General features: G+C 44.9%; 3 protein-coding genes across 3 annotated transcripts; 1 reads left to right on the top strand and 2 right to left on the bottom strand.

Moving 5' to 3' along the window:
* Positions 1-4,258: 4,258 nt before the first annotated feature.
* Positions 4,259-7,656, bottom strand: LOC120670187 (uncharacterized membrane protein At3g27390-like). The gene is made up of 10 exons (XM_039950250.1): positions 7,242-7,656; positions 6,983-7,091; positions 6,644-6,836; positions 6,414-6,550; positions 5,929-6,217; positions 5,714-5,820; positions 5,413-5,584; positions 5,131-5,326; positions 4,779-5,019; positions 4,259-4,691 (listed from the first exon to the last, which is right to left on the bottom strand). The coding sequence occupies exons 1-10, from the start codon at positions 7,600-7,602 to the stop codon at positions 4,457-4,459; spliced, it is 2,040 nt and encodes a 679-aa protein (XP_039806184.1). The 5' UTR covers positions 7,603-7,656; the 3' UTR covers positions 4,259-4,456.
* A 234-nt stretch (positions 7,657-7,890) lies between these two features.
* Positions 7,891-11,987, bottom strand: LOC120670186 (39S ribosomal protein L46, mitochondrial-like). Its single transcript, XM_039950248.1, has 6 exons — positions 11,683-11,987; positions 11,517-11,582; positions 9,917-9,991; positions 8,747-8,876; positions 8,502-8,621; positions 7,891-8,339 (listed from the first exon to the last, which is right to left on the bottom strand). Exons 1-6 carry the CDS (start codon positions 11,886-11,888, stop codon positions 8,190-8,192), a joined length of 747 nt encoding a protein of 248 aa, XP_039806182.1. The 5' UTR covers positions 11,889-11,987; the 3' UTR covers positions 7,891-8,189.
* Positions 11,988-16,764: 4,777 nt separating this feature from the next.
* LOC120669209 (clumping factor B-like) lies at positions 16,765-18,141 on the top strand. Its single transcript, XM_039948998.1, has 5 exons — positions 16,765-16,794; positions 16,872-17,161; positions 17,534-17,799; positions 17,878-17,935; positions 18,093-18,141. The coding sequence occupies exons 1-5, from the start codon at positions 16,765-16,767 to the stop codon at positions 18,139-18,141; spliced, it is 693 nt and encodes a 230-aa protein (XP_039804932.1).
* Positions 18,142-19,029: the final 888 nt, after the last annotated feature.

Genomic DNA, 19,029 nt, shown 5'->3' with positions numbered 1-19,029 from the left:
GACACGAATTACATACTTCATCTGGATGCTGAGCGGAGAGACGAAGACGAGACCAAGGCCGGCTCCCTTTTGCATCACTGACCCGTCGAAGAACATTGTCCAGTATTCCTCGTCGACGGGGGCCGGAGGTAGTTGTGTCTCTGTCCATTCGGCGATGAAGTCGGTGAGCGCTTGTGATTTGATGGCCATCCGTGGGGTATAAGTGATCCCTTGTCCCATGAACTTGAGAGACCACTTCGCAATTTTGCCAGTCGCGTCCGGGTTGCGGACGACCTCTCTGAGGGGGAAGGAGGTAACCACCATAATTGGATGCGACTCGAAGTAGTGCCTCAGCTTGCGCTTCGTGATGAGGACCGTGTAGAGGAGCTTCTGGATCTGAGGGTACCGTGTCTTGGTGTCGGCCAAGATCTCGCTGACGAAGTACATAGGACGTTGTATCTTGAGGGCATGGCCTTCTTCCTCCCTTTCCACTACCAAGGCTGCGCTGACGACTTGCGTTGTGGTAGCTATGTAGAGGAGGAGAGGCTCACCATCAACCGGAGGAACTAAGACCGGCTTGTTGCCGAGGAGCTTCTTGAGCCCGTCCAGTGCTTCCTGTGCCTCGGTGGTCCAGGTGAACCGCTCAGTTTTCCTCAGAAGCCGATACAAGGGGAGCCCTGTTGGTGTTTCTTACGCTCAATAGAAAATGGATTCCGCAAGCGCACAGAATCACCGTTGTAGCACTTCACCTTGGAGTATTCCAAGATATCGTAATTTTCCTTAGGGAAGCACTATGGTTAAAGAGTATCGAAGAATCGAATGACAAACTTTACTAAGGATATCAACCGACTAACTTAGTGGGGGTAAGCCAGATATGATAGATAAGATAATGGCCAACAATGACCATCTGACACGGGAGACTCTAATCCTTAGAGAGGTAAGCAGCTGGGAGGACAACGAGTGAGAAAGACTCCTAAAATACTTCTAAACTACCGAGCTAGCCTCTCTAGACTAAACCTTGCTTCTAACTAGTTATCGGGAACCTAGAGCTTACTTCGGTGGCTGGAAGGGGAAGGACTTCAGAATGGGATGAGAGGGGAGTCCAACGGCAACCTGCAACTACTACTATGAAAACACCCGAACGTGGTGGACTACAAAGGACGGATATGGCTGTCACCACCTACCGACTACCACAACGGTTCCGTAGGGTGGAACACACTTTCTAGCTAACACTAAGGTCAAACACCACTTCTGCACTCGGTGTTAGGATTTCTCTTGATGCGTTCAAGAGAAATCCCCCTCAACCTAGAGAACTAACTTGAGTTACTCTAGTCCGGGCGAGAAAACCCGTAAGATAAGATCTCGATAAACAAGCTAGGTACAAAGCCTAAGCTAGAGAATAACTTCCGCACACAAGTAAAATAACTTGGAAAGGTAAATAAATGCGGGAAGTAAAGCTGACTCGAAAAGATAAAGAAGATAACTTATATTGATAAATGTCAAAGGAAAAGATACAAGAGCTTACACCCGACTTCCGATGACAACTCCAGAATCCCGAGACAAGCTCGACTCGACTCTAACTCCCAGACTACCTAACCTACTCTAGAAACTAAAAGTGAGAAGAGAGAACTCCTTTTGGTGTGTGTCTCACAAGTGAGGGATGAGGTCCTATTTATACTAGCTAGAGGTCGGTATTTGGCCGAGGCGTCGGTTGTACGCAAGAAGGTCGGTTAACGTAGCTTCCACGCGAAGATGAGCTCGAGACGCCACAAAGTGGGGCCAGCCAGCCTCCCCTAGGCTGGCCGGCATGGGGATCCCACCATCTGGCCACCTACTTTATGTGGACGGCTTGGATTGTCTCCTGCAAGTCGGTGGAAAAGGATTGGGTCCAAAGCACGTGATTGTTAGGCCGGCCGGCCTCCCCTAGGCCGGCCGGCCTGGGTTTGGCTCCTCTCGACCCTCCGTTCCACCGACACATCAATCAACGGTTGCACATTCTTGCTCAAGGCGGTTTAGGTCTTGAAACTGCATTTGGACACTGAAAGTGGACCCAACCTTCCATTGCTCAAGCCTTTCAGTCTTTGTTTGTGAATTTTGGACGGAACCAAATTGGATTGGCTTGGATTTGTGCTCATGATCACTCTGGCAAAGTTTCGTGGCATGGTATGTTGAGGTGCCAGGCCGGCCGGCCTAGGGTAGGCCGGTCGGCCTTGTATTTTGTCCATTTTTCCTGATTTTTGGTACACTAGTTTCTGCAACCACAACTCATCCAAAACTTGTTGCACTAGTTAGAAATAAGCAAAATATATATGGAACATGGTGTAAAGCTCATGTTATTCCCGAGAAATTGACGGTCAAAATGGGAAATAATGGCCGTCAACACCCCCCAAGTTTAAACTTTTGCTCGTCCTCGAGCAAAGCTAAACCTGGGGCTCGGTGGATCAGGAGTTGCATCAATGCTCAAACCCCGCAGAAACCTTATGCACAACATAATACTCTAACTCATATGTACTTTGAATAAGTTGGCTCATACCTTGGTTTCTGGAGATAGGGCTTACTCGCATTTCATCCCTCATCTTGGGTTGTTGAGAGATTGAACAACCTTTACCGGAATATTTCCTGCCTCCTGTTCAGGTTCCTATCTCGGAGTTTTTGCAAGTTTTTCAAAAGTGGTTTAAGATTCCCCGATGGTACTCTCAAGTCACTCAAGGTGTATAATCCTCACCATTGTCGGAAATTTTGACCATCTTCTTCCTACTATAAGACTGATATGTGGAGTTTTGGGTAGGAAGAGTGTAGCATACCTTGGTTACCTGTGTTGCCGAGCCAAAGAGTGGTTCGCAAGAGATTGGTACTCGATCAAATCCCAATCTTATGGAAGGTGAAGTGTTCAGGGGAGAGGGAGGAAATGGACTCACATTTAGAAAAATTTTGGTCTTTTTATCTGAGCTCCTTATTTCAACTTTCTTGAGTGGAGGTATGAGTCTTGTCTCTTTTTTTTTCTCATTGCTTCTGCTCCAGTTTTTTTTAAGGAAGATGACCCACACTTCCATAATGATAGAGTTTTTTTTGGAAGGGAGCACTGCTTGGATAGACCATTCGAGATGGATAGGTTCACTGTGCATATATTGGGTTTTATTGTGAGGGAATTGTCTGGCGAAGGTAGATATCAATACCCGGAGTAGGTAATTGACATGCCAGACATTTTGAGGCAAGTAAAACAATGGGTACGCAAAGGAGAAAGACCGGTAGATGACAAGTACCTTCCTCGAACGGACTCACCATTCGGCAAAGCTCAAAATAACTAAAGATAGATTATATCGGTTCATATGATAAAATATTATGGCTCTTGGTAGGACATGTAAACCAAAGGGGAATTCTTTACCATGTTTTATTTTAAAGAAATTCCGAGAGGTTCCCTACTAGAGCATGCAGTTTTATTCCGGTTCGGGCTATCTCAAGTCTCACAACAACTTAGACTTGGAAGTCAAGCTCATGCTCCCACACAACCAGATTTTAGTGGAACTACTTATACGCCAACTAGTTTAAGTACTAAGAGAGTAAACAGTTGTAAACAAGACTCTTGCAAAACATGGACAGAGCAACTATTCATCATTTCTGAGCACTGTGATTACATCTTGTCGGAAATCGCCCGGACGGAGCATTCTCCCAGGCGACCGTAAATTAGGTGGCCCCATGCTGAACATGCAACCCTGTGGCTTTGTTCTCTTTGAATGGAGCTGGGCAAGTCACCTATTTTTCTGAAAAAAATGTGAATCTATTCCCGCCTTAAGAATAGGGTAATATGGGATGGTGGAGGCTTTCTACTTCTCTTATTTCTTCTTTTCGGAGTTCGGAATCTATAGCCTTGCAGATGAGTTACAATCCTACAGACGGTATTAAATATTATCTTTAATTCGTTTGGATGAATTTTTTTTACGCCAGTTTGGATGCATTTGTTGACGATACAGCTTCTTGTTTGGGTGGATGTTGCTCAAGCGCCTCGATTTGCACAAGGCGGTAAAACAGAAGCTGGTAAAAGTTCGCCCAAAGGAACCATATTATGACGTCGACCAGCTGCGCAGCTCCGCTCCTGTTATTTGAGCCGTGCTGCAACTGAAGCCGATCGTCCATCGATGTTGCTCATGCATCTGGAACATATCAGTGAGATTTTTTTTCCTATTCTTTTGATGTCTTCATTTCGCAGTCCTACGCTTGATGATCCATGGATCGACACACCACATATAATCGTTCGAGGAAACTCGTACAACACAGAACATTGGAATTTCTAGCCCAATCAACTACAAAGGCGCATTCATAGTCTACATTGTGTGAACAGAAAAGATGGATTATACTATTCACAAGGCGCATAATCCGTGTACCAGAGATATTTTGCACAATTAAAACAAGGCCCAGAAGAGTGAATGCTGAAATTTTCAGAAGATTTCCTTCAGAAGATTTCCTGCACGTCACAATATCATACCATGTCGATGATGTTCCCTAACGTATCATTTGAAGAACTCGCAACATCTGACGTGCCTTCCTCCCCAATCTTTCCAGAAGCAACATCAGCCTTCACTCTGCGCTTCACATCACTTGATCCGTCGATGGCTCCCGCCTCGATCGCCTCCAGATACAGCGCCTTGACCAGATTGATGAACCGCCTCCTGAAACTTGGTACTCGGGACATGTTTGCCACGATCCCCTGCAACCTGCGAATCAAGGAGTTTGGTCACTTAGGATTGGTTCAGAAATATTGTTAAAAGTTAGACATCTTGAATTGGGTGGTGTATTCTTACCTTCTGATTATTGCCTGCAGCTGACCTCTCTTTATATTATCGTCCGATGGGAAGCCGGAATCATCCCAGTCGGATGGCTTTTCGTTCTTGTTCGTCATGATGAGCTTCCTCAAGCACATCTCCTCATCTTCATTGATATCTAGTTTCTTCATTTGCTCCTTGATGACCAGAAGTGGTCCGAGCATCCAGTCGAATACTTTGTCTTTAGGCCAATTGAAGTTCGTCACTTCGACATTATCAGCTACCAGAACAGATGGGCCACGTGAGCCATAAAGATGGGGAAGTAGGAATTACATGTATAAATCATGAAGTCTTAAAGTGGAAAAGTCATATGTTCGGTAGGTAGACATACATATGAGCAAACCGTTCGAATCAAATTTTGCAGATCGTATCAGACACTGAAGAACACACCAAGCAGGCAGTTTGATGCTTAATTTCTTGCCTTTTCCTTTGGTGATATATTCCCCCATATCTTCAGCAGTGATCAGACCCTCACTCAGTAATATCCTTCCATTGAGCTCACAGGATCGGAAGAACCAATCCCATATCTACATAGTGAAGTGAAAAAGGAGAGTTGTATATCTTACACTACTAAAACAGGTATATACATCATGCAAGATGAAGAGGCATTCACCTGAATTGGTCTTAATCGCTGGATGGTTTGCATTAATGACTTTGATCGCTGCAACGTCCTTCGATGCCTATGATGGCCGTGTTGCCTCGCTGCAGGCTCAGCTGTAATGTTATACCTTTCCTTGTTCTGGCCAGTCTCACACTTCTGGATATCTGCTTTTCGGTATTTGGGCCTGTCTGTCAAAGAGCTTACTGACTAGCTAATTGCCAAAAGCTCTATGCATGGATGCAATACCATGCAAACAAGGAGAGAAGTTTCAAGAGAAAACTGCTATGTGGTGGAAAAAGCTGTTGAAATATACCTCGGAAGACATGAGCCTTCTCTTAGGTAAAGCAAATCATTGGTGTATTCATCAAAAATTGCTACTGCTGAAATCATGTATGCCAGACCCATCTTGAAAGAAGCCTCCTGCATATAATCATTCTGGCATATATAACTAATGATTCACATCACGCTACTACTAGAGTATGAATCCTCAGTAAGGACAGTTTCTTCATCATAAAAGATGCAACAGACCTGATAAGCAATAAGTCCTGCACGAAAACCGAACAAGAAGCTGCTGAAAAATGAAGCTATTACTCCCCCAATCACAGCAAGAGGCCATAGTATAATGGCTAAACCAGCAAAAGGCACACAGACAGTTTCTAGAAATGGTCCTTCCCTTCCGACTAGATCCTCGCATAACCTTTGCCATCCTTTCAACAACATGCAAGGGCTTTTCCACAAAGCCACTGCACTTATCATCAGTACATCTACTGGAACAGCAACAAAGGCAACAAGTGCACTTCGTGGTAGATAAGACAACCTTCACAAAAACACCAAATTATATCAGTAATGCACAGGCATAATTTGATAAAAGTATTCCTATCAGGGTGCATGACCAGAGGGTACAAGTATAGTAGGCCAGAAGATATGCATAGTTAGCACTGGTTCTGAATGAGATGTAACAAGCTCCAGTATATGATTACTCGAAACAGAGAAAAAGAAAACTTAGAACATACTTGATGTCAAAAGGGGTTTCATCTTCCCCCATTTTCTCAATAAGATCATCCATGAAGGAGAAGTATGAGTGGAAGCAGAAGTCTGTGACATCGCGAACAACCGTGCAAGCTCCAGCTATTGTACTAGTAGTTCCATCCTAAAATGAGGTGATTTTGTAATACTATTCATGATGTTTACACATAAAAGAAAATCAATAATACTATCTGAACTTCAATAGGCAAGTGCATACCATAAAGCAATGAGCCAGCTTGTCCGTGACACCCTCGCCAACAGCCTCAAAGGTTGCCATAAGGGGAACAAAAGCTCCATAGCCAATACCACTCAGCAGGCTCCCAACAATAGCAAGTACTGGCACTAGGAGCAGGGGCAATGGCAACAATATTCCAATAAAGATCTTCAACACTAGCCCGATCCTTTCAGTTCTGCAAGACAAGCCTTCTTTACAAACTACACGTTCACTTGGTCTTATCCAATAGAAGATTACTAGTTCCACATATCATTGAATAAGAATATACATCTGCTGCTAGAATTCATGCCAAATTTGCCGAAGTGGAAGAAGTTAACCTACTTGAGAACGCAGTAGTACGTCCAGATGAAATGTGCAGGCCACAGTCCAATAATCACCGCAGAGTTCCCAAAGAAAACAATGCCGGCCGCAACTGGACCGATCAGGACAGCTGCAGGGGAAGAAACCGTAAACCATTTACCCACCTCATTAACATCCAGTCTGAACTGGATCATCATAAACCGTAAACTCTTATCACAGTGCTGTAATTATCCTCAAGACATTGCAGATTTACAGGAGTGTATGCGGCATCTGCTGTTACCTTTGACGGAGCCCAGGAGCAGCAGGAGGATGAAGAAGGGCAGGAAGGACCCGAAGCTCCAGAGCTTGCCGAGAAAGCCCACAGGGACCTGCATGGATCCCGGGCAATCGCCGCAAGCACAACCTCCTCTGCTCTGCTCGTTCCGGCAGCCTTCTTCTTCCTCTGCCCTGGGCAAGTAGCACAGAGAAGCAGAGACCAAGTAAATGGCAGGTAGAACAAGAAGAGAATAGAGAGGGTGGGAAGAAGAGGTGGGAAGCCTGGAGCTGGAGGTGGACAGAGAATCAGGGGCGGTGTGCTGTGGAAGCGGTTGGACTTGACGCGTGTTGGCTTGCATGGGCCACACGCTCCTGAAGCTTGCCATTTTCTATTGGTACCATGGCCGGTGTCGGCCAGCGGCGAACCTTTCCATGATAATCGGAGATTAAGCAGCTGTGCGTACATCGGAGACCATCATTTTTGGATAAGATATGTAGAGAATAGAGAAGGAAAAATATGGAAAGATATGCATCATATAGACGTACTGCGTGTCATTCGGGTTGCTGACAGAGTCGGCTGGATAAAACATGCTATCAGGAACATTTGCCAGAATACAGAAATGCAGAGTAGAGATTCCCAGGCTCAACCGTCCTGGCACAAGTTAGCAAGATAATAAAAGCATAACAAAGCAGGGAATCAAAGGCCACCCTGAAAATTATTTTCCCCCATGGATAACAGACTGATAATATGCTATGTAAACATACAGCAGCTGGGAGAGGACTACATGCTACAGCAATGCCATATTGCCATACAGAGTTGGCCCAAAAAAAAAACACAGGCAAGATGGAGTATGTTTTAAATAGTCGTTTCCTGCTAATTCATGACCATAGTGGTGCTAAACTTGTACAAGTCAAGAAACAAAATGCTAATTGTTCAGATTGGCCTCAGCTTGCCCATGGCTTCATTAGAGAGCTATCTTATGTGGATGATCATCTTGTTGAAGAAATCCTTGTTCTCAGGAAAATGCTCCAGTAGCTCATCCTTGGTTACCCACGCATAGTCCTTGCATTTTCCAATATGGTATTTTGTTGTGCCGACCACTTGTGACTTGAAAAAGAAACGCTGTGACAAGTATAACAGGATTAAGGATACAGAGAATGGCCTGCAAACATATCTTCCTATCATACAAGGTCTCCAAACGGACCAATGAAGACAGTGCTATGAAGTAATGAGCAGACCATGGCAAAGAACTAAAATGTATTGCACAAAGTTTCGATTAGGCACCTTGAATGGTGAAACACTTGAATCCGTTTGTTCAACCGCCATATGAGCCATGGGAGCATTGCCAACGAAGTATGTATTGTCAAGTCCCCCAAGAACAGATTTTAATGCAGACTCAGCACACTGAAATAAATCAAAGTACAAATGAAACAGTTTCAAACAACAGCTTCAAACCAGTCAAAGAAACAGGAATCAGACTACAGTATGAATTGATGATATTTCATTCATATATTTTTAGAACTGCATACCAATCGCATAGTTTCTTCATTTTCATATACTTTTTCTGGAAAATGCCAGACAGGCTTTCCATCAGGAGCCCCATATGTGTTGCCATATAGGAGGAGATAAAGTTTATTATCAAGAGCTCGTTGTAAAGACCTACATAAAACAATGGTTTAGTACATGCTTGTACAGTGCAATGCTGACAGACTAGCAAGCGCATGGCTTCATGATATATAGATTCAACGTACAGTGCAATTCTATGATGCAATGCTTGCAGGGTGAAAAGAAGAGACCCTTAATAATACTGAGTACAAAATTGGAAATGAGAAATAGCTATTACTGTCATTATATGAGAAGCAACGAGAACCAAAGAATGCTTTAGCAATGAAAGATATATGGATGCTCTCCGGTTTCAGTTTCTTACAGGAGCACACTGCAGACAGATTGTGATGAACTGATGATTGCAGCTAGAAACCTTCAAACATGTATTGTTGTATCTTTACTTGGCTACTTGACCACAAAGTAATTAAAGATTTGTGCATCTGTATCTGAACCGCATTGATCCTTAAAACTATACAAGTGGGTCACAATCCAATAAAAAAAGAGCGGCTCACAATCAGCAAGTAACCAAGTACAACTGAAGATACATATTTGAACTTTGCTAGTTAGGATCATCACAGTCTATCTGCCGCTGTAAGAAGCCAAAGAAGATCATCCGTTGATTGTTAAAGAATTGGACAAATTCATAGCTTTTAGGGCCACATTCTAGAGTCTGCCTGAATAACATGGGATAAATCCAAGAATCCAAGAAGATATAATTAACCAAAAGGAAAAGCAGAAGATACATGTCGTTATCATGACCAAATTGTAAAATTGCATAAATTAATACAGGTATTGGTAATATTGGATTAATGGTTTTTGTGGTTGCCTAACCAACACAAGTTATGTTCTAATTGTATGTATTGAACTGCATAGCAAGTACGATTGTAGCATCACTGCAAAATCATTCAAGCAGTTGGGCTAGTTACCATAGTAATCAGAAACATGCAAGACACCTGAGTGTGTCAGTTAGCACATGTTTGCATAACTGTAAAGTAACATGTATATACAATAAACACAAGACATGCTAGTCTCGAGATGCAACTGCCAATGCTAGAAAATAGAAACTAAAACATAAATGCAAGTTCAAAACTTACTTTCGGTCATTTGTTTTGTCAGCCTCTGTGATTCTTGGAGCAGGCACATAATCAATCTGATAATCACCCTTACCCCTACAAAATAAGAGTTTGGATATGCTATCAGAGGATACTTTCACCATGTACTACTTGCTGGTGCAGGGTTCAGCTAAGCTCATGCAGGTCATGCCAATTAACAAATTCATATGAAATGGAATATGCATCATTACAGACATTCATTCTAAGCTCCATTCGGAATCATTAACAGCCATATCTTTCCAGTTTCAATGACTGCGGGTCTATGGCATTACATCATCTGCAGTCTCCGTTCAACAAGACTGCCAGTTGACAACTCACAACATGCAGCTTATGAAGCCTGTGGAGCTGCAGCCGAATTTAGAAGACACACACATTTGGCAATTTTCCAATACCGGGCAGTACTCTACAAAATCAGCTTATGAAGCCTTTTCCATCGGTTCCACTCATTTCAGCCCGTGGAAACGAATTTGGAGAAGCTGGTCGCCTGGCAAGTGCAAATTCTTTATGTGGACAGTTGCCCACAACAAATGCTGGACGGCTGACCGCCTGGCCAGAAAGGGACTTCCACATCCGGTCGTCTGCCCATTTTGCGACCAAGCTGAAGAAACACTTGAGCACCTGCTGATCACCTGTGTTTTTTCCCCGACATGTCTGATTCACCATCTTGCAGGGGTTCGGCTTGCAGGACCTTGCTCCTCAAGTAGCGGAGCTGTCCTTTGATTTTGAAGATTGATGGGCAAATATAAGCAGGAGGGTCTCCGGTCAAGGAAAGAAGGGCTTGAACTCCATTATCATTTTAGGAGCTTGGTCTCTTTGGAATCTTCGGAATCGCTGTGTTTTTTATGGAATTAATCCTAGCTTTCCTAGTATCGTTTCAGTCATTAATGAGGAGCTGCTGCAGTGGTCTTTTGCTGGGGCTCGGGAGTTTCTTTTCTCCTCGCCCAAGCGCCTGCAGGCCCTTTGGTGCATGGTCCTGTGTTCCTGGTCAAGTCAAGTTTTGTTCCTAAGAGTAAGGCAGTTGCTTGTATGTAAGAAGGGCGGTTACAGGCCCTGATAAGTTGTTACATTTAGGGGGGCTCTCCAACCTTTCTCTTCTTCTTAATATATTGATGCGCATTCGAGGAAAAAAAACAATCACAACATGCACTCAAACTCTGGAAGTAAGTTACAATATGACCCCAAGGCTTGTAATCCTGGTTCACATGATAAAGTTGTATTACCACTTTTTGTCACGCCATAGACCATTACAAAAAGGAAGCCTCCACTGATATTTAGTCACAGATCAGAACTATCAGTAAATACCGAAAGTCCTGATGAGATAGTTGCCTCGTATATTTTCTATGTTTCCCATGTTTACCATGTAAATCTAAATACTAATAAAGACATATTTGCACATTGCCACAAGGCATGGGCACTACACACCTTTTCACCATCTTCTTGCAATTTCTCTTGGGCTATTCTAAAGCTATTATGCCAATGCACTACAAAACTGCACTCATTCCATTGTCCAAAGAATCTGCTACTCAGAAATGGTGGCGAAAAAGGCCAAAAAATATATAAAACGCGATGAGAAAAAGATAACCTTGCGTCGGCCTTGCCGAGGACCTCGTCGGGGTACTGCCGTCTGTACTGCTGCCTCCACCGAAATCTAGCAGAGAAACGAACCATTACCACGCAAAACCAAATCAGCACAAGGAAGCGAGATCAGATGAGGCGGAGCGAAACAGATATGAGTGGATCTGGCATACGAGAATTCTTGGAAGGCGTAGACGACGGGGTGGATCTTGGGGATGACAACGGGGAGGCGCTCGAACAGCACCGACGCCACGAGCTTGCCGTCGCCCCCTTCCTTCGCCGCCACCGGCGCAGCGGCCGCGGAGGAGCTGAAGCCTCGCGGCTGCCGGAGAAGCGACCGGAGCAGAAGGCTCTCCGTCGCCGGCGATCGGGGCAGCATCGTGGGCAGCGGCGGTCGGGTTTGGGGGCCGCGCCGCGCCGCCGCAAGCCCGCAACGGTGATACTGTGGGAAGGGAAGAAGTGACGGGGGAAGAGAAAGAACCCTGCCTAAACCGCGGCTTTTTAATTTTTATATTTTTCAAAAATATTTTTTACAGAAATATATTTTTAATTTTATAATTTACAGTTTTATACCATACCGCCCGCCTGTAGGGCGCCCCTCGCCGGGCGGTAGGGACCTATATGTAAATAAAAATTAATTTTTCTTACCAGAAAGTCTCTGGTGGGAGGAGACCGCCCGGTGGCTGGGCGGCAGGCACCGGCCGCCCTTTGGCTGGGCGGCAGCCCCCCCAAAAAAAATAAACAAGGGAATAGTTGTTTTATTTGCCTGCATCGGGAGATTGATTGGTAGTGGAGTGCAGCATACCGAGGACAGGACAAGATTGTCTGTGCCTGCACATGTCATCACATCGAACGGAAATCTTATATACATGGAGTATTAAATCTAGACGAAATAAAAAACTAATTGTATAGTTTGCTTGTAAATTACGAGACGAATAGTTTGCTTGTAAATTACGAGTAGTGTAGTGTAATTTCAAAATTCAAATCCAGGATAGATTATTATTATCGTTTCCCGTTCTTTATATTATTTCCTCCACTAACTACACAATCAGTCTCCCGATGCATTGCCACTGCCAATCAGTCTCCCGATGCAGGCAAACAAAACAACTATTCCTTTGTTTATTTTAGGACAGGGGCCCGCCGCCAAGCCAGAGGGTGGCCGGTGCCTGCCGCCCGGTGGCAAGAAAAATTAAATTTTATTTACATATAGGTACCTACCGTCCGGCGGGGGGCGGCAGGGGGCCGGCCACCTCGCAGCCGGGCGGTACGGATATAAAACTGTAAATTATGAAATCAAAAATATATTTATGTAAAAAACATTTTTGAAAAATATAAAAATTAAAAAGCCGCGCCTAAACCGTGGCCTCGTGGGCCTTGCCCCTACGGGCCGCAAGCCCGCAACTTCTTCTGTGCTCCCACTTTCTCTTCCCTTCATTTTCTTTACTCCCCAATTTTTTATATAAAAGAAAGATACGTTAACATCTGAGAGCATCTCCAAAAATCTTTCAAAATTAAATGAAAAAGGTAAAAATAAAGAAATTGCCTAGAATCCAACAAATTCTCTATCTACCTCGCCTCGGTATCCCACTCAGCATTCCACCGTTCGCACTAGCTATTTTTACCCAACCACTCTCGATCGCCATCCTCGCGATCCCGCCCTCCTGCGCCGCTCCCTCCGCCTCGCTCGCTCAACAAGCTACTGCCCAGCAACATATCCCCCTCGGCGGTGCTCCCTCCGCCTCGCTCGCTCGACGAGCTGCTGCTAGGCGACGGCGCCCCTCAGTGGTGGTCCCTCTGTCTCGCTCGCTCAACAAGCTGCTGCTTGGCGGCGGCGCCTTCGCAGCCACACGCATAGGCGCAGCACCATCCAATGCCCGCGCCACGCCGGCATTGCCCGCCGGTCAGCACCATATGCGCGCAGCTTGAAATTCCTCAAATTCCCCCTCTCCTCTATGTGCCCGCACATATGGCCACTAGGGGCCTGTTTGGCAGAGCTCCGGCTCCGGCTCCGGCTCCAGCTCCTCTAGTGGAGCGGCATCTCTGGTGGAGCTGGAGCAGTTTTGCAAAATATTTGGCAAAACAACTTCACCTGTTGAATTGTGGTTGTAAAATGTCTAAATTGCCCGTCTCTTTTTCTTTTTCTTTTTTTTTCTCCTCTCTTTTTTTTTTCTTTTTCTTTTCCTTTTTCCCTCCTCTCCTCTTATCTCGCTCCCCTCCCCCATCCCCATCTGGCCATCTCCTTCCTCACGGCCCCTCTGCTCCAGGCCCTTTTTGTGTCGGTGTTTACCGCCAAGCCTGATAAGGGATACCCTTAACAGCAAGGTTTGTAGGTAGGGATCGACTGCTCAGGAACTCGATGGTATAAGGAACACAAAGATTTAGACAGGTTCGGGCCACGAGTTGCGTAATACCCTACGTCATGTGTGGTTGTTTGTATAGCCTTAGGTGTTGATGATTGTTTGGAAGGGGTCTCTGCCCGCCCTTATATATACGGAGGGACAGAGTTACATGGAAAGTCCTAGCCGAGTACAGTTGGAGTCCTGCTATAACACAATCGGGTAGTTTCCTTTGTACTGCAGCTAGTTCTACGCCTATTCGGGTAGTTACAAAAGAGATAAGGTACATCCATAAGCTATTCCTTATTCTAGAACATTCTATGCCTATAAGCAGTCTCGCTGTCCCGGGTCTGACAAGTCCCCGAGCTCTTCATAGCCAAGTCCTGTAGGCGTCGAGTACTTGGTGGGCGTCTTCGAGTACTTCAAGTAGTCAGAACGTACTTCTGGTTGCTTCTGGGCCTTCCTTCAGATACGTCGAGTAGTCATTCAAATACTTCCGGTTGCTTCGAGGCTGTCAGGTGCTCAAGCCCCGAAATCTTGATCATATATGGTACGCGAAGTACTCGCGCTCCATATGGAGTAGCCCCCGAGCCTTAGGTTGAATCGCAGAATCAGGCTGAGGGTCACTTCAGTCTTTTTCCTTCATTATTTTCCAAAAAAATTGAAAAATAAATCTCTGATGCGCATATCTCGCAGCCCTCAAGCCTTAAATCAAAATCCCTTGTGCTGCGAGTAGCCCCCGAGCTAAGATTTGGACTTAAGGATTTAAGGCGTGGGATCAGATTTTATTCTTTAGAATATTTGCAGGATTCATCAGATCCGGTATTCGAAAAGACCTCTTTTTCGAGTAAAATCCCAGAAAAATGATACAATTGAATACGCCACACTGATTGCACCCAAAATAACTTCGGAAATAAAACCCGGGATGTTCGGCTATTTACTGTGTGCTCACTTGGGACGTTACTATATGAAGAATCTGCATTATTGCATACTTTAATGCGTTTGTGAATGCTGCAACTGTAGCGTCATGGGTTGTCCTCCAGTAGTGTCCCTTGTGGCTATAAAAGGCAGGAGAGAGGCCCTTGCCAGAAGCACCAACGTGTAGCAGCCATGGCTTATCCTTGGTGTTCTTGCTCTCGCCTTCCTGAAGTTTGTGTAGTCCTTTTCAGCAAAAGATGCTAGAAGAGAACTTGCGAGTGACAAGAGAAGTCCCTGCTACCACATCCTGCAACCCTGCTTCTCTTGACGGATCCATGCAGGACATCATGTCCTTGCATCTTCCAATGAGGCAGGTTCTCTGTGGATTGGTTGAGTCTTGTTGTGTCACATCCTTGGAGTTGCCTGTTTCTGGGTGCCCAAGAACTGACATCTCTGGTAAAAAGACTTAATCTTGTCATAACGTATTCAGGGAGAAGCAGAACTTTCTCCTCAAGATGCTACAAGAGGACTTGCGAGGCGATTACTGTAATCTGCCTCCATACTCTTGAAACTTTTCTCCCAGAATACGAGTATCATTATTCCTTTAATGGGAATAACAAGTTTGTACTTTGTCACGGCCTCGGGCCGATCTAGCTGCAGCAGGCTTCTCAGGAAGCCAAGAAGTGTGCATGCAGACCCGAGTCGTTGTAAAGTTAGTTAGAAAAAAGTACTCGAGTTGTAATATTGAGTTGTTGTACTGTGTCGAGTACTTTTCTTTGTTCTGTATTGTAATCCCAGTCGAGGAAAGAAGAGTCGAGTAGTTGACTAGGGACGTGAGTGTTTTCTTTTTCCAGAATGTAATCTTAGAAAAAGGAATGTCTCAAAAAATCCCATTTTTTCCGCAATTTGCAACGGACTGTTAGCCTGTTGGGTGTTTTTACTGTGCTGCCACTGCCATTATAAAATGAAACGGTAACTAGATTTTACCCCACCGGCCGTCATTTACTTTCGCTACTTTAGATCTATTCTTGCCTTCCAGCCCCCAGATCTACATCTCTTGCTCCTCTTTGCTCCCCAATTTCGCCTTAGGGTTTCCGCCAGTGTATGCGCGTGAAGCGTTTAGTAGATTTTCGGATGGCACCCAAGAAGTCCAGCAAGGGGAAGGGTGCGGCTACAGAGCCAACCCGGGAAGAAGGCTGGGAGTCAAGTAAGTGTTCCAGATCTGACTTGGAATCCTTGGTTAAGTAGGGCTTTTTGCCATCAGAGTCAGTAATCCAATGGTGTTCCGCATTTGGTGATGCCCGTCCGTTTGAGAATACGGGTGAGATTATTGGATTTGTTCCATATTTTGAGCGAGGGTTGGGTCTTCCCAGCTCTAATTTCTTTTCTGAACTCCTGTATTATTATGGGATCCAGCTTCACCATCTTACCCCAAATTCTTTTGTACATATGTCTGTCTTCGTGCATTTGTGCGAAACTTTTCTGGGGATCGAACCCCATTTCGATCTTTTCCGCCACCTTTTTCATCTTAAGCCTCAGCCAAGTTCGGCTAGTTTAGATGTAGTAGGTGGGGCTAGGGTTCAATTGCGACAGAGGATGGGTAGGATTTATATTCCCTATAAATTGTCTCAAAAGGTGATCGACTGGAAACCAAGATGGTTTTATATCGAAAACCATAGAAACAGCCTTCCACCCATCCTAGCTGGCCCTCCCGTTCAGCGGGCTGAATGGCTGAAAAAGCCTATTGATATGAGCCAAATTCCAGAGCTGCTGGAAATGATTGCAAGTCTGAAGCAAAAAGGAATAAGTGGAGAGGCTGTAGCCTTTGACTGGATGAAGCGTAGAATCCAGCCTCTCCAAGCTCGAGTTACTTTTGGTTTTGAATACCAAGGGAAAAATGATCCGTCGCAGTGTTCGGGAGAAGAGATCTCCAATGGAGAAGCTCTTCGTCGAGTACGACGATTGTTCGAGAAGGTGGAACATGTTCCGCACCATCTCAACATGTTTTCAGTGCTGAATCCTCCCAAGGAGGTAAGTGACAAGTAGTCGATTTGTAATATCGAGTACTTTATTTTTGCCACTAACAATTTTTCCCTTTCCTTTTGTAGGATGATGTGAATGTTTATAGGAGTAATCCTCCTTTGCCAGGCATATTTCGTCCATCCCATCTTATTCCGAGTGCTTATGCCAAACTTGTGTCTGATTCTGAAGATTCTTCCGAAATTGAAGGCTTTAGTTCTAATGATGAAACTGAAAATTCAGAAGCTGCAGAATCAGGCGGGGATGATGACAGGACAGATAGTCCCAATCGGAGCGAGGACACCCGTTCGGGTCACCCAACGGGTACTCGCTCAACTATGAGGAAGCGGAGCAGCTCCTCACAGACTACTAGCAACAGGTAAGTAACAAGTTAATTGCAATCGAGAGCTTCTGATTACGATTCACTGGTTTTGACTTGAGTCTTTCTTTTTAAGTCCGGCAACCAAAGTGTCGCGGACCTCATCATCTAGGGATGATGCTGTGGTGGGACAGTCCGTCCCTTCCACCATAGTGGACTCGTCAAAAGGGACTGGGACTACTCATCCGGCGAGTAGTTCCAATGTAGATAAAGCCAGTGATGCGGGTAAGCAGGCCCTAATTGTGAAGCCTGCCCGCAAATTTGTCATCAAGGGGCTTGCTCTAAATAGAGCTCCTACGTAAGTTCCTCAAAACTTGTAGTTGTAGGATTTACCTTTATATCAAGTAGTTTATAACTATTTTGTTTTTTCAGCGACACAGTCTTAGGGAAAGATGCTGATGACGACTCAGCCCCCAAATCGGCAGTGCAGAAACCTCTGGGTACTCCTGGTATGAGTGCTCGTGAGACTGAAGACATGGTGAACTCCATGCTTCGGGATTCTCCGTTGCCTAACACCGAGAGGAGCGATGAGAAGCTCCCAGAGGATGATGGAAGCAGCAAGCTTCCAGAGGAAGAGGATGATGGCGAGAAGCTTCCCGAGGGAGGCAACGATAAGCTGCCGGAAGAGACCCCTGCAGGTAAACTTGTGCCATATTGTATTAAAAACTATCTTTTCTCTGCTCTTAATTTGATTAAGTAGCACGTTGTTCCTCTAGATTCCCAGAATACGGGGAATATTGTAGGGAAGATTGAAGATGTGCCCAAGAGGGCTGTGTCTGAAGTGCGGGCGAGTACTTCCCAGGTCTCATCGGGAAGTGACTTGCCGTGAGAGAAGGTGGAGCTTGCTTTCAAGCTACTGGAGATAAGTAGTCGAACATTTCGAATACTTTAGTATAGATCGAGTAGTATACTGATCTATTTATTTTTGTAGGAGGCACTGGGTCGGGAGGCTGGCCAAGCTCGGGATGATACAGAGCTGAATGCTCTGAGACAGAGGGTGAAAATGCTCTCATCCGAGAAGACTGCACTCGAGGGAAAGCTTAAGAAGCTCACCCAATCCAAAAAAATGTTAGTCTTTTAGCATATATTATGTGTTCGACTAGTTGATCTGCTTAGTGTTTATAAGATTTTCTTTCAATTAGGAAAGCTTGGTGTAGCAAAAATGGCCTCTCATACCATATTTCAATATAATGTTTTGGCGATTGATGACACACACAACACTTGGACTAATACATGTGTTAAGTTGATCATTATCAGGCTTATAGGTCCAAGGGATGAAAAGATACAAAACCTCGAAGAAATCAGGTCGAAAGGACCAAGACAGAGGTAATTTGCACTCACCGGTTAAACCGGCGTGAGGCAAATTACACTCACCGGTGCAATGGTCTCAGAGAAGACTCAGTTAGCAGAGTGCACCGGATGCACCGACGATGAAGATATTGAATATGTCGGTGCAATAGCAGAAGAAGAACAAGAAAAATGCATACATCGACTGAACCGATGATGCACCAGTCAATTACGTCGGTGTAGTTGTCCAGAGAGTTGGTTTTTTAGTTGATCAGAGGACAACTACGTTCACCAGTTGAACTGACGCTATATCGATTAATTGCCCGTACAAGTAACGGCTAGTATTTCAGTCGGGCATATTACATTCACCGGTTGAACCGACGATGGCTATTGGGGGAGCGTCGGATTAATCGGCGTTAGGTACTTTTCAGGCAGCTTTTCTCCAACGGCTATATTTGCTTGTGCTGCCTATATATACCCCCATGACCGGTTGTCACACATGGTTGGAAGCCTCAAGAGCTGAAGAAAGTGCTGCCCAAGCAAAGATCCATCACCAACCATCCTAGAAGTGCTTAGTGTCA

This window comes from Panicum virgatum, chromosome 4N (genome assembly GCF_016808335.1).
Source record: "Panicum virgatum strain AP13 chromosome 4N, P.virgatum_v5, whole genome shotgun sequence".
NCBI classification, from domain to species: domain Eukaryota; kingdom Viridiplantae; phylum Streptophyta; class Magnoliopsida; order Poales; family Poaceae; genus Panicum; species Panicum virgatum.
The sequence above is the reverse complement of the archived record's forward strand: the minus strand, read 5'-3'. Positions and strand labels throughout refer to the sequence as shown.